The sequence below is a fragment of the Mytilus trossulus genome, chromosome 9 (genome assembly GCF_036588685.1).
Source record: "Mytilus trossulus isolate FHL-02 chromosome 9, PNRI_Mtr1.1.1.hap1, whole genome shotgun sequence".
Lineage (NCBI taxonomy): Eukaryota > Metazoa > Mollusca > Bivalvia > Mytilida > Mytilidae > Mytilus > Mytilus trossulus.
In genome coordinates, this window is record NC_086381.1 from 65962965 (window position 1) to 65975062 (window position 12098).

Genomic DNA, 12098 nt, shown 5'->3' on the forward strand with positions numbered 1-12098 from the left:
TGCCAATTAAAAAGATAATTTACAACGAAGGCGAAAATTAATATACTTTTGTTTATTTTTCTGTTTGGATAGTTTTTTTTGTTATCCCTGTATAACGTTGTGTATTTGTTGTAGATTTTTTTTCACTTCGTTGACCTCTTAGTTTGTTTACAACCTTTTTCTCGAATTCCACGAAAATTTGTTTCCCATGAACGATAATGAATCTCCACTGGTTTTAGTTGACTTTGAACTAACTTTTAATAACTGCGAGCAATCTAATATCGTTTACCTTACGTCTTGTCCGTGCTCTGTATCAATCTAATGATTCAGTATAAGAAAGAAAATTGGTATGATTGCCAATGAGACAACTCTCCACAAGAGACCAAAATGACACAGAAATTAACAACTATAGGTCACCATACAAGCCATTTTTAACTAATTTTTAGTGTCTTTTTATTTTGTTACGCCGCTGTCCCATGCTAGAGGAACAGTTAGCTCATAAATATGTTTAACGCATTAAGATGCATGTGCCTGTTCTAAATCAGGATCTTGTATTTGTAGTTGGTCGCCTCTTATATTGTATCTCCGAACATTGTTTTTCTATTTAGTATGTCCAAATTTAGTCATGTCATAACCTGTCATACATAATGATATAGGCTTTACTCATTGTTGAATGCCTACGGTAATCTATAGTCGCGTACATGCATGTTTCTGGACTCATGTTGACCGTTTCTTTAATGACTATTATTTCACATATCATAATGTTCATAATGTATACCAGAAAATCATTCGTTTCAAACAATTATAATCAAACAGTTAGAAGGTCAGATGAAATACAAAGTAGATGAGCATTGCAAAGAAAATCTAAAAAGTTTGGAAAATTGGACAAAGACTATTTATGCTTCATCATGTTGAAGGTAGAAAAAAACTCTGTGTTTCTTATAATTCAACATTTTATAAACGGTATTTTTTAAAACAAGATTTTATACGCTTAAATGCCTCTATTGCTTTACTGACAATTGATTTTATATATAAAAAAGAAGATGTGGTATGATTGCCAATGAGACAACTGTCCACTAGAGATGTTTATATTCCTTAATACAGGATTTACTACAATTATCATATCCAGAAAAATTAGGTCGTAGTAACATAACCCAAACCACAGTGTAGATACTATTCTGTACGCTATCCGGAAGTCGCGATTTTCGAAGCGAGGATTTCAAACTGGCTAACAAAACGGTTTTGTTTTGGGTGCTTTTTCTCATCATTTGTTTACTCCTATATCTATAAAGTGCTTTGCACATCTTAAATGTATGTATAAAATCATAAATATGAGTAACTGTAACAAAAACATGCAGTAGAATATTAAATATACGTGTGCATCACACCAACTTCATAGAAAAAAGTTAAATCGATTGACAATTTTACTCTCGTAGTACAAAGCAAATAATCTTTTATTGCAAATATTTGCATCAGTTTACAGTAAAATATATACTGTTTCAATATTCCTACCGTATTTAAGTAGAATGTTCGTATTTCAAATAAAAAAATATGCTTTCCTTGAGGATCCCAAAATAAATTACTGTACGATCAGTCTAAAACTGACTGTATTCTAGAAGCGATTTCAGATTTTTTGTCTGTATGACCAGTCGTGATTTTGAAGAAAAAAACCAACAACAAATGGAAGTTTTTAACGACCTAGACTGAAAAACAACGGCAATTTGAAGGTATATACGTGTCTATGTGATATTGTGATTGTGTCCATGGAACTATAACGTGTAATTTCTTTCATCAGACAATACAAATATATTTCTGATGATTTTTGTAGACGGCAAAATAATTATATTTTTGTTCCGTCAGTCTTACTTTAAATCAAATACCTAAAAAGCAATACATGATTCGCTTGTGGACTTTGTATTAGTGTGTCATTGCAGTTATCTGTTTAACTATTACATTTTTAAAGACTATTTACACCGTCTGCCGTTGACTAATTAGTGAATACATACATCAAGCCTGTCTCTTTTAAAATGACAAAAATTAGATACAGAAAGCTTTGTTTAAAAAATTTAGGTATTGAGGAAAGAATTAACGAAATTATACCCCGCCACTTCTATAGTCCATGTTTTGGAAAAAACTTGAAAAAAACACCAGAAAAACTAAATTATAGGTGCTCAGGGGCATCATTTATTAACGAATATGAGGAAGTTTTATTAATACTAGTATATGGTATTTTTTTGAAAGTTGCGTATAGTAAGCGGGTACCACCCAATAAGGTAGTGGAAAAGTCCTTATCCATTTCGGGGCTTTTTATAGCTGACTTTGTGGTATTGGCTTTGCTTATTGTTGAAGGCCATACGGTGACCTATATTTGTTAATATCTGTGTCATTTTGATCTCTTGTGGACGGATGTCCCATTGGCAATCATACCGCATCTTCTTTTTTATATTATAATTTATGATACGGAATCCGAGAAAAAAATAATTAATAGTTATACCAGTGACGGATTCAAGAAAATTGGGATCCGGCGGTTTGAAACTCTTTTTTAACTTTCAATGCATTTGTATGGAAACATATATTTGGAATCCTCTTTTCTTCTGGATTGGACCCCCTCTCCATTTAAAAATGTCTGGAAACCCCAATGTATATTAAGTGGTCAATGAGGAGATGCGCTTGCAAAACCGGCGAAACATGTTGTACCGGTCCAACGGACGAACGGAAAGACGGACTTCATTATCACTATAAACCATCGCTTTACAAAGTGGGGTACATTTGAGTATGAAAGAGACAGGTCTACATCCAAAACAAAGTGAAGGAACTGTGATCAATCATAAAGGCTACAATACGGACTCGAATGTTTGTAAATTCGTGCATTTTTATATACTAGTAACAATTAAATATGTGTGTTTGTACAATTTTAAGTATAACGGAGGACATTTCTGAAACTTCTATAAACAAACAAACCTTCTTCTTATTTTAGCCACATTCAAACATCCTATACTTAATGTAGTAAGTCGAGTACACCCTATCAAGCTAAAACATGTTTGAAAAGTTTACAGGATGTGAATTTATTAAAATATATTTGTGTTATTTAGAAAAATGCCATCTTCTAATGTATCGTAAATAACTTTGAAATCACTACTAGAATACAGTGAAATAAAGACTGATCATACAGTTTCAAAATATACAAGCGAGACTGATCGTACAGTGAGAAATTCAAACAAGTGTAATTTTCTTATTTCTGGCTTCAAAGATCTGGCTGAAACATTTACCACCACTTAAAATATACTTTATTTAGTAAATTAAGTCTGGATTTTACGTTAATTTGTACAGTAAGAGTGCAAAAAATTGTTTTTAGGTTCACCGACTGATTTTCCTTAGTGATGCGCTTGAAAATCTCTTAATTAAGGCAAAGATACGAATAATGAATGTGCTAAATTTAATCATAAACCATTTGTGAATATCGATGTCAGCTGAATTAATCATTAAGCAATGTACAGATGAACATCTTACCGTTTAATATAGTATATCCGACAAATTTAAAATGTGATCCAAAAAGTTCTCGCTTCGAAAATCGCGACTTCCGGAAAGCGTACAGTATAGTATCTACACTGTGCAAACAAGAAATACATGTACGCTTTACAATCATGCCATACACCAAAGATAATAGACCAATTGCTTAAATATTTCATAGAAACTAAATTACTCGGAAAAAAATAACATTAAGCAGACAGACAGGTACAACTTAAAACCAATGATTGCATTATTCCCAATTGACCTATCAACGAAAAATTAACCTTGTTCACTGAGCAATGAAATGGGGTTTTGGTCATATGAAAACTATCCGACAGACACGAGGACCTTGCAAGGTACCAACATAATAAATATAGTAATCATATCACTCAAAATAAGAGAGAAATTGACATTACAAACTTTTTGAAGTAGTCACTAAACCATGAACATTGAGGCCAAGGACAATGGACGAATGAAAGACGGAAACTTCGCAACAAAAGGCATACACATGTATATACAAAGAATGAAGCAGCCAGGTCTTCCAACAACTTAAATATAACACTTTAATTATTTAAAAAAAATACTTATGTCGTGTCTGGAAAAGCATGATTTATTCATTGGTTTTTATAAGTTTTGAAATATCTTATGAATTACGATTATTCAATTTGTTAGATCGGTACATTGCATGTGTCTTTTATCTTTATGTTAGTTGTGTTTTGTCCTTCCTGTGGTTCTGACCATTTTCAACTGATTCTACATTGTTTTTATGTGTCGATGTGATGCCACTGTCTCAGTACAGCGGGGGAGGGTTGAGTGCGCTCATGAAAAGTTTTAACCAATCGCCATGCTGAATATGCCGGTACCAAATGAATCTTAGGGGCCTGTAAATTACGGGTTATCGTTCGTTGATGTCAGTCATATTTGTTTTTTGTTTATTGTTTTGTCTTGGACCTGGATTTGTTTTCTTGTTTAAATCGTTTTTCATTTTAACATGGTAAGGCGGTTTTTTCTTTTATCTTACTAGACGGTATGTGTTTTGCTAATTGTTCAAGGCCTTGCAGGGGACGTATAGTTGTCTAAATATCCTTCAATACATTGAATAGTCATCTCATTGCCAACCACATCACACCTCCCTATTCATAATTGTACATTAAGGTGGTATGGGTGTCTTTCGCCATCTTGGATTGTAAAAAACAGAGATTCTAAGGTCCAGATTTTCAATCAAGTTAGAAAATTTGATGAAGGAATGCAGATAACTACAAATGTAGTGTACATTTTATTCAAAAGAACCAACTTATAAGAATATAACTTATAAATATTAATATTAATACAAGTGTATATTATTTTGATTGATTTTTTTTTTGGATTTTTTTAATTGACATTTTAAGGGGAGGTAACTCTGAAACAGTGAAGTTTCTGAAGGAATCTACCTGGAATTTTCCTATTTTGTATTTTAGTCGGAAAAACATACGGTGATCCTATCTTTTCTTTTGATATTCTCAACGCCTTGTCTAAAAGCTATCTTTATGTAATTTATTTTACAATTCTATCATTTAGTTTAGTTTCCAATAACAAACTGGTGTATTTCCCAGTATAATCCATACAAAATGTGTCATTTTATCACAACCTGTAGCTTGAGAAAATGCACGGCGACTTATCCTTTTTGTTATATTTTTGAACATATTTCAATATATATACTACGTTTTGGCAAAGTATGAACAAATTCTATCATTTTTATTTTAGACTCGTATACCACCTTAACTATATACAAGTTACATGGGGTGGTAATGCAGGTATTTTTGTTTAAAGATATAGATTTATAAGAAGTTTAAAGAACTTCTGCTAGAGATTGACGCATCTTATTAGCATTCCTTCTCTTCATACCTGTGTGAATTAATTTTAGAGAATAACAGTTTCTCCTTGATGCGACGTAATCTTGTTATAAGTAAATTATTTGAAAGGTTTCAGGACACATCATTTCTAAACCGATAAAAACTTTTACCTGTGTGCATATGTCGTTCAATAAAACTGCTATCAAAAACAATTACTTTCCACGTTTATCTGTACTGGCACACAGTTAAAGACCCTTTATGAAAGTAAGATCCACAAAATAGCCGTGGAACAACTCGAGTATTACCATAAGAAGCACGGATGTCAATAATTATTTTGTAAGCTTAGGAAAACATCCATTAAGGTGCAAAAATACTTATCAGATGCATCCGACACCTTTAAAGTGGGACATGTACAACATGTACAAGACAATCAAAATTTACTATTGCCCATTCTAATGCAACAACGTTTGTAACGTTCATTTTGATTGGATAACGTCACTTATTTACATGGCATCAATTGACAATTGATGCTATGGGACGTACGCGCAAGCGCAGACGGCATATGACAGATTTTAAAGACATGTTTTAACGTTGTTTTCTGTCAGTTTCATTAGAATGGAGATAACAATATTGTATTTTAAGCTCCGACGGCATCAATTGGGGATTTGATGGTCGCAAATACCCGTTTACTGTCTCCGCTAACGCGTCGCCAGTAAACTTAATTTGCGACCATCAAATCCCCAATTGATGCCGTCGGAGCTTAAAATACAATACAGTTATCTCCTAAATGTAAGACAAATCCTTGTAGATTAAACACTACTATCGCATAAATATCAGTATTCTCATTCATAAAAGACGAGCTATGACTCTTTTCATGAATTGAAATACAATGAAATTGATAAAATGTTGAAATGAAACAAGTTGATCGATTGATTGATTGGTGTTTTTGTTTTACACCGCCTTAGCGCAAAAAAGCTATATAACTATTTATAAATCATGAAAATTGGTAAAACAGGAATCATATAGCAAGCAACATACCGGTACATTAACAGTTAAAAGCTATACTAGGTCAGAAAAGACTCAGACTCTGATATCATATAGTGACATAACTCGTATTGTTCCACTTGATTGAAGGTGCTTTCAACACCAAATACGTAACTAATCGAATCACAAGAGCAAATTAAACGGTGTGTGTTTATATAAAAAAGGATGAACGCATATATACACTGTGAAATCGAGAAAATAACAAACTTGTTTTAAGAAAAACTAAATGTCAGTAAGTATTCCGACTTTTTTATATTAAAATTTTTTTTTTTTTTAGGACAATATGAAATGATGAATGTTATTAACAACTGTTCACAATATGTATTATAAACATCAGCATAATATCTGTAAAATAACATTCAAAAAAATTTGCTATGGAAAACTGTGCCAGTCAAAATACGAACCTTAATGATTGATTGAAATGGTCAAGGTCAAATTTAAAGATAAGATCTAATCTGTGATTGATGATTGCTTTTTTTTTTGTGTTTAACGAGTTTAAACACTAATGCATGGCAACATTGTGGCGGAATGTTTTATTTTTGGACAAAGCCAAAGTACCCGGTGAGAATAACGATCTTATCATGGAAATCTGACCATCTTAGTCAATTGACATGCACATATTGCTACGTGCAATTTCGAACTCACATCTTTAGTGTTGAAAAACGTGTAATACAGTAGATGAGCTACTAAAATCTTGTAGACAAACGAGACCATACTTTTTAAACAGAAACGGAAATGCCTAAAAACCTTTTGTTTTGACTCGGTGGCAAAAGAACAATGCAAAGTACAGCCGATAGATGAGCGTTTATTTTATTGGTTTTAATTAACATACATCTACATGAACTTGTCATCAAACGGTACCGCTATTATATCGCATTGTCATGACAATATCATAATGTAAAAGTTAATAGAAATGTCTATAACAGTAAATTAAAGGTCACCGAATGGATCGCGTAATAACACTTAAGTTAAAAATGTTAAAACTAGTGATGTTAATTATTCAATGCATGTAGTTTTTGGTGAATCACTCCAGTACGTTTACAAATATAAAGTGTACTATTTTAGAGAATGTAATAATAATTGCGATCATGGTTTAACGGAAATTCCTTTAACCCTGAATCAGGGACGCACCATCTACATTCGGAATATATCAAAAATTTGGCAAAAACACCTTTTCAAATCCTTTTAAGGGTGCAACACCACTGTACTTCTGAATCGTACGGTAAATTGTCTTACTTGAGGACAAATATTACATAGGCAATAGATATATAAGTGTGAACCAGCAATTTCACTTTAGAACATGGTTGAAAACATATCATAGTATAAATATGACATAATCATCTAACACTAAACAATGATAAATGATGTTGGTGTGTTCATCATAATAGGAGTAAACTATAACAAGTTATGCATGTAAACTATTTTTATTTAGATTAAACACAGTATATCAGATGAGAATATTTTTTATGCGTGGTTAACAATGTACAAATATGCTTGGCCATCTTTTTCGTTTACTACAAGCAAAAGTTTAAATTTGCTGTTGTAGCATATAGACCATGGAGAACCGACCAAGTCTTTCTGTGACAGGAGTGTTTTGTGCTTTGAGCCATCAGATGCTATTGCAGTAATTGTTTTGGAATCGACCCCGGCAACAAACACATTTCCATATTCATCTACTGCAATACCTCTTGGTCCTTTAAGAACGGCGCTATTTGAAAATGTCCATAGTATGTCACCGTTTCTATTATGACAGAAGATTGTATCCGTATATCTCTTTCTAGAGTAAAGTGTATTGCCAAATGCAGCGATATACAATGACACAACATCACTGCCAATATCAGTTGTTTTATTATCCTCCAGTCTGATTTCCTGCAACTGTCCCTTTTCGGGACAAACTATAAAGTTACCTTCACAGTAAGTAATTCCACAACACGGAGAACTTGTTAGAATAGTTCTGAAGGTTTTCCCTGTTGTTAAATTGACAACTTTAATATTGTTCACAGTTGACGATGTTACAGCAACAACGTTATTGTTGATACATTCAACGTCATAAATGTTAGGCATGATGTCAGTAATTTTGTTTTCAATTTCTCCATCAATTGAAAACAATATCAAATACGAAGGATCATAGTTTGACACGACATATTTACCACAAGGTAAAATACAGCAGCCGGACACATTTGCTGCTTTTGTATTTATTTTTGTTTTTAATGTCAGTGTTATATGCTCAATAGAACAATCAGGTTCTACATTTCTTTTAATTAATTGAGCCTGATCATCTTTCCGTCTTTGTAATAAAAGTTCACATGTTTGGATATAAACGGCAATTTTTCCAAACGCATTTATTTCGTCATTGATATTTTGTAATACGTTGTTTAACTGATAAGATACTGCGGTGTGAGCCAAACTGTTCCCTTTACTCCATGATATGAATGTGTTTTCTGTTTCATTCAGTTTGTTTTTTAATACCGTTATTCCTAAAAACGTTTGCAGATCGGTTGCATGTTTCTTTATGTTTTCTACATCTTCAATGTATTCGTCAATTTCTCTTTGATCTTTCTTCAGAGATGCAAGGAAACTCTGAATTTTTTGGGTTGAATTTTCCACTGCTGAGTTTACTTCAACCATGAAAAGACCTTGTATTTTGTCAAGGTGGTTATTTATCTGTTGTCGAATTGCCAAAATCTCGGATTCTATTTTCCTTTTGGCAGCTGATAATGAAGATAAATTATTTTGTCTGTCTTCTAAAATAAGAGAGATTTTCTTCTTCATTTCTTCGAGCGAGGACTCGATTTCTGTAAAAGCTACAGATGTTTTGGAATTCTGAATCACATCTTCAACGGGGAACATGTCTTTACATTCCCGGTGCTTTTCAGAAATGGCACATTTTCTACAAACGCATTCGTTATGCTCTTTGCAAAACAATGAATATTTCTCATCGTGCTCATCGCAGTGCAGTTTTATGTTTACCAGAAAAGATGGCAACTTTTTATACTCAGCAATAGGAACAACGCTGTGGTTTCGTGATAACTTAGATAAGCTGTGATGTTCTGAACAGTCTTGACATAGTCCTTCATCGCAATCTGAGCACCAAACAACAGACAGCTTCGAAACATGTCGCAAATTACAAATAGCACAGTTATCAAAAGAGGTAGCCATGGCCTGAAAAAGCAAACAGCATATGTTACTATAAAGAAGTCTCTATACTATACTTACTATTGTAAAACAAAAGGACGTCACAATAAGATTTAATAATATTATAAATGGGCTTTCTGTAACATTTTCTTCGTTTGTTTTATTATTTGGTACAATATTTTGGAATTTTTGGTCCTTAATGGTCTTCAACGTTGTACTTGTTTGGCTTAAAAACTATTTTGATCTCAACGTCACTGATGAGTCTTATGTAGACGAAATGCGCGTCTGGCGTATTGAATTATAATTCTGGTACCTTTGCAAACTAATTATATTTTTTTTACTCAATTAACACCATAAACTTCAGAACAAAAAAAACCAATCAAACTATAAAAATAGGTACATAACATTACAGTAGTCGGCATGGTTAGGATTGTTTCTGTTTTACTAACTATGGTTAAGGTCTCCTTCCCACAGGTTACACAAACATTATCATGATTAATATATCATGAATCACGTCATCAAGGGAGTCTTTAAAAATAATTATATCCAACAAAGAATGAAAGATAAGAGCCATTTATTTGTACCAGATATTAGAAAAATAGTACAATTATTCAAGACTTTCAAAAGAAGGCTTTTTTTTTATTGATAAATGAACTGGTTGATAAAATCTAGACATTCCAATGCGGAAAGGTCACGCTTGATGTCACTATTTCGTCATAAAGATTTGAAATTTACATTTTCACCAACAATTACCATTTTACACATAGCTTCTCATAAGATATGATATGAGCAAATTTTTTTCTCTAATGCTATTATACACATGTTGACGTATTCTTGAATAAAATTGAATGGAAATGGATAATGTATCAAAGAGACAACCCACTCAAAGAAAAGAAAACTGCCCAAGACCAGTCTTACACGCAGCATGAAATCCTGTAACTGGAGGCGGGCTTCATCTGGGCCGTATACAACAAGACAAATTATCTTTTTAGTTAAAGTTATTCTCGCATGGTGAAAGTTTTCGCTTATTTTCGAGGATATAACAAATTCGCCAAAATAAATATGTGAAATGTAAAAGTGCACGTTTTGAACCCGCCATAATAATAACCGTCAAAATATTTCGTATACCATGTATACCTTATTCAATGAAAATCGCAAAATTTTACAACCGCGAAACTAAGGGTCTATCTATACGGTACCTTTTGCTTATAGTTTCTAAGAAAAAGACTTAATCAAGAAAACTAAACATTGACCAAGGAACAATAAAAATGAGTTAACGGTCAGATGAACCATTCCAGACAGACATATACACCTTACAACCATCTATGCATTAAATATATAGTAGACTTATTGCTCATAGTATCTAAGAAACAAACTTAAAACTGACCAATGAACCATGAACACGAGGTTAAGGTCAAATAAAACCTGCCAGACCGACATAAAATATTTCCATACACCAAAATAGTTGACATATTGCAAACAGTATTAGAAAGAAAAGACCACAAAACTCAAAAACTTCACTTTGACTTTACAATCATAGCAGCTGAATCATAGCATCCAAGAAATATAGAAGACATATTGCTTATAGTATCTGAATATGGACTTGACCACGAAAACTTTAACTTGTTCACTGATCCATAATATAAGTTCGAGGTCATATGAAAGCCGTCTGGTGAGTATGAAAATCTTGCAAGGTACACACATACTGTATATAGTTATCCTATTATTCATAATAAGAAAGAAATTAAAATTACAAAAATATTGACTTTTTTTTAATTAGTCACTGAACTATGAAAATGAGGTCAAGAATCATGGACATATGATAGACGGATTTTTCATAACATAAGGCATGTATATACAAAGTATGAAGTATCCAGGTCTTCCACCTTTTCAAATACATGTATATAGCTTTTAAGAAGTGAACTAACGCTGCCGCCGCTAGATCACTATCCCTATGTCGAGCTTTCTGCGACAGCAGTCAGAGGCTCGATAAAAATCGACCGAATACTACTAAACGATGATTATTGATCAACACAACAAACTGGGCGTATAAAACCTCATAGTCTATTAATAGATTTGCTTTTGAAAGTCAAATGGAGATAATGTTGTATAGTTCATTAGTGATAATACCGCTATAAGCTCGAATTGTAGATTTGACAACAGGTTTTGATATCAGCCTGTTATGTATATGATGATAGCATTTTACATACCTTAAATGCAATTAAGCATATTAATTTAACACTTGTTTCTGTTATCAAATTCGACAACTATGTACTAGGAAGTAGGTAATACGTCATGTTCTCTTATCACGTGAACATGGTATATAGCAACAGGTTAGATAATCTAAAAAACATTCAACTTGAGGGCTGTCGTAGCATATATATATACTGGTTTAATATGCAATTACTCAAAAGTAGTATTTTTAAAATAAAATTAACAACTTTAATTAGTAGAAATATCAACATTTGGCATGTTTGGATAAATCAATTCAAACTTGACACTCTATACAAAAACTAACTGTCAAAGATACGTACTAGGCTTATAATTGTATACGCCGAACGCGCATTTCGTCTATAAAAAAAAATCGTCATCGAAGTT

At 32.7% G+C, this 12098-nt stretch overlaps 1 protein-coding gene across 1 annotated transcript; it reads right to left on the reverse strand.

The window, feature by feature from the left end:
• Positions 1–7306: 7306 nt before the first annotated feature.
• On the reverse strand, positions 7307–11803 carry LOC134683267 (uncharacterized). Its single transcript, XM_063542456.1, has 2 exons — positions 11711–11803; positions 7307–9527 (listed from the first exon to the last, which is right to left on the reverse strand). Exon 2 carries the CDS (start codon positions 9522–9524, stop codon positions 7830–7832), a length of 1695 nt encoding a protein of 564 aa, XP_063398526.1. The 5' UTR covers positions 9525–9527; positions 11711–11803; the 3' UTR covers positions 7307–7829.
• Between the last annotated feature and the right edge of the window lie 295 nt (positions 11804–12098).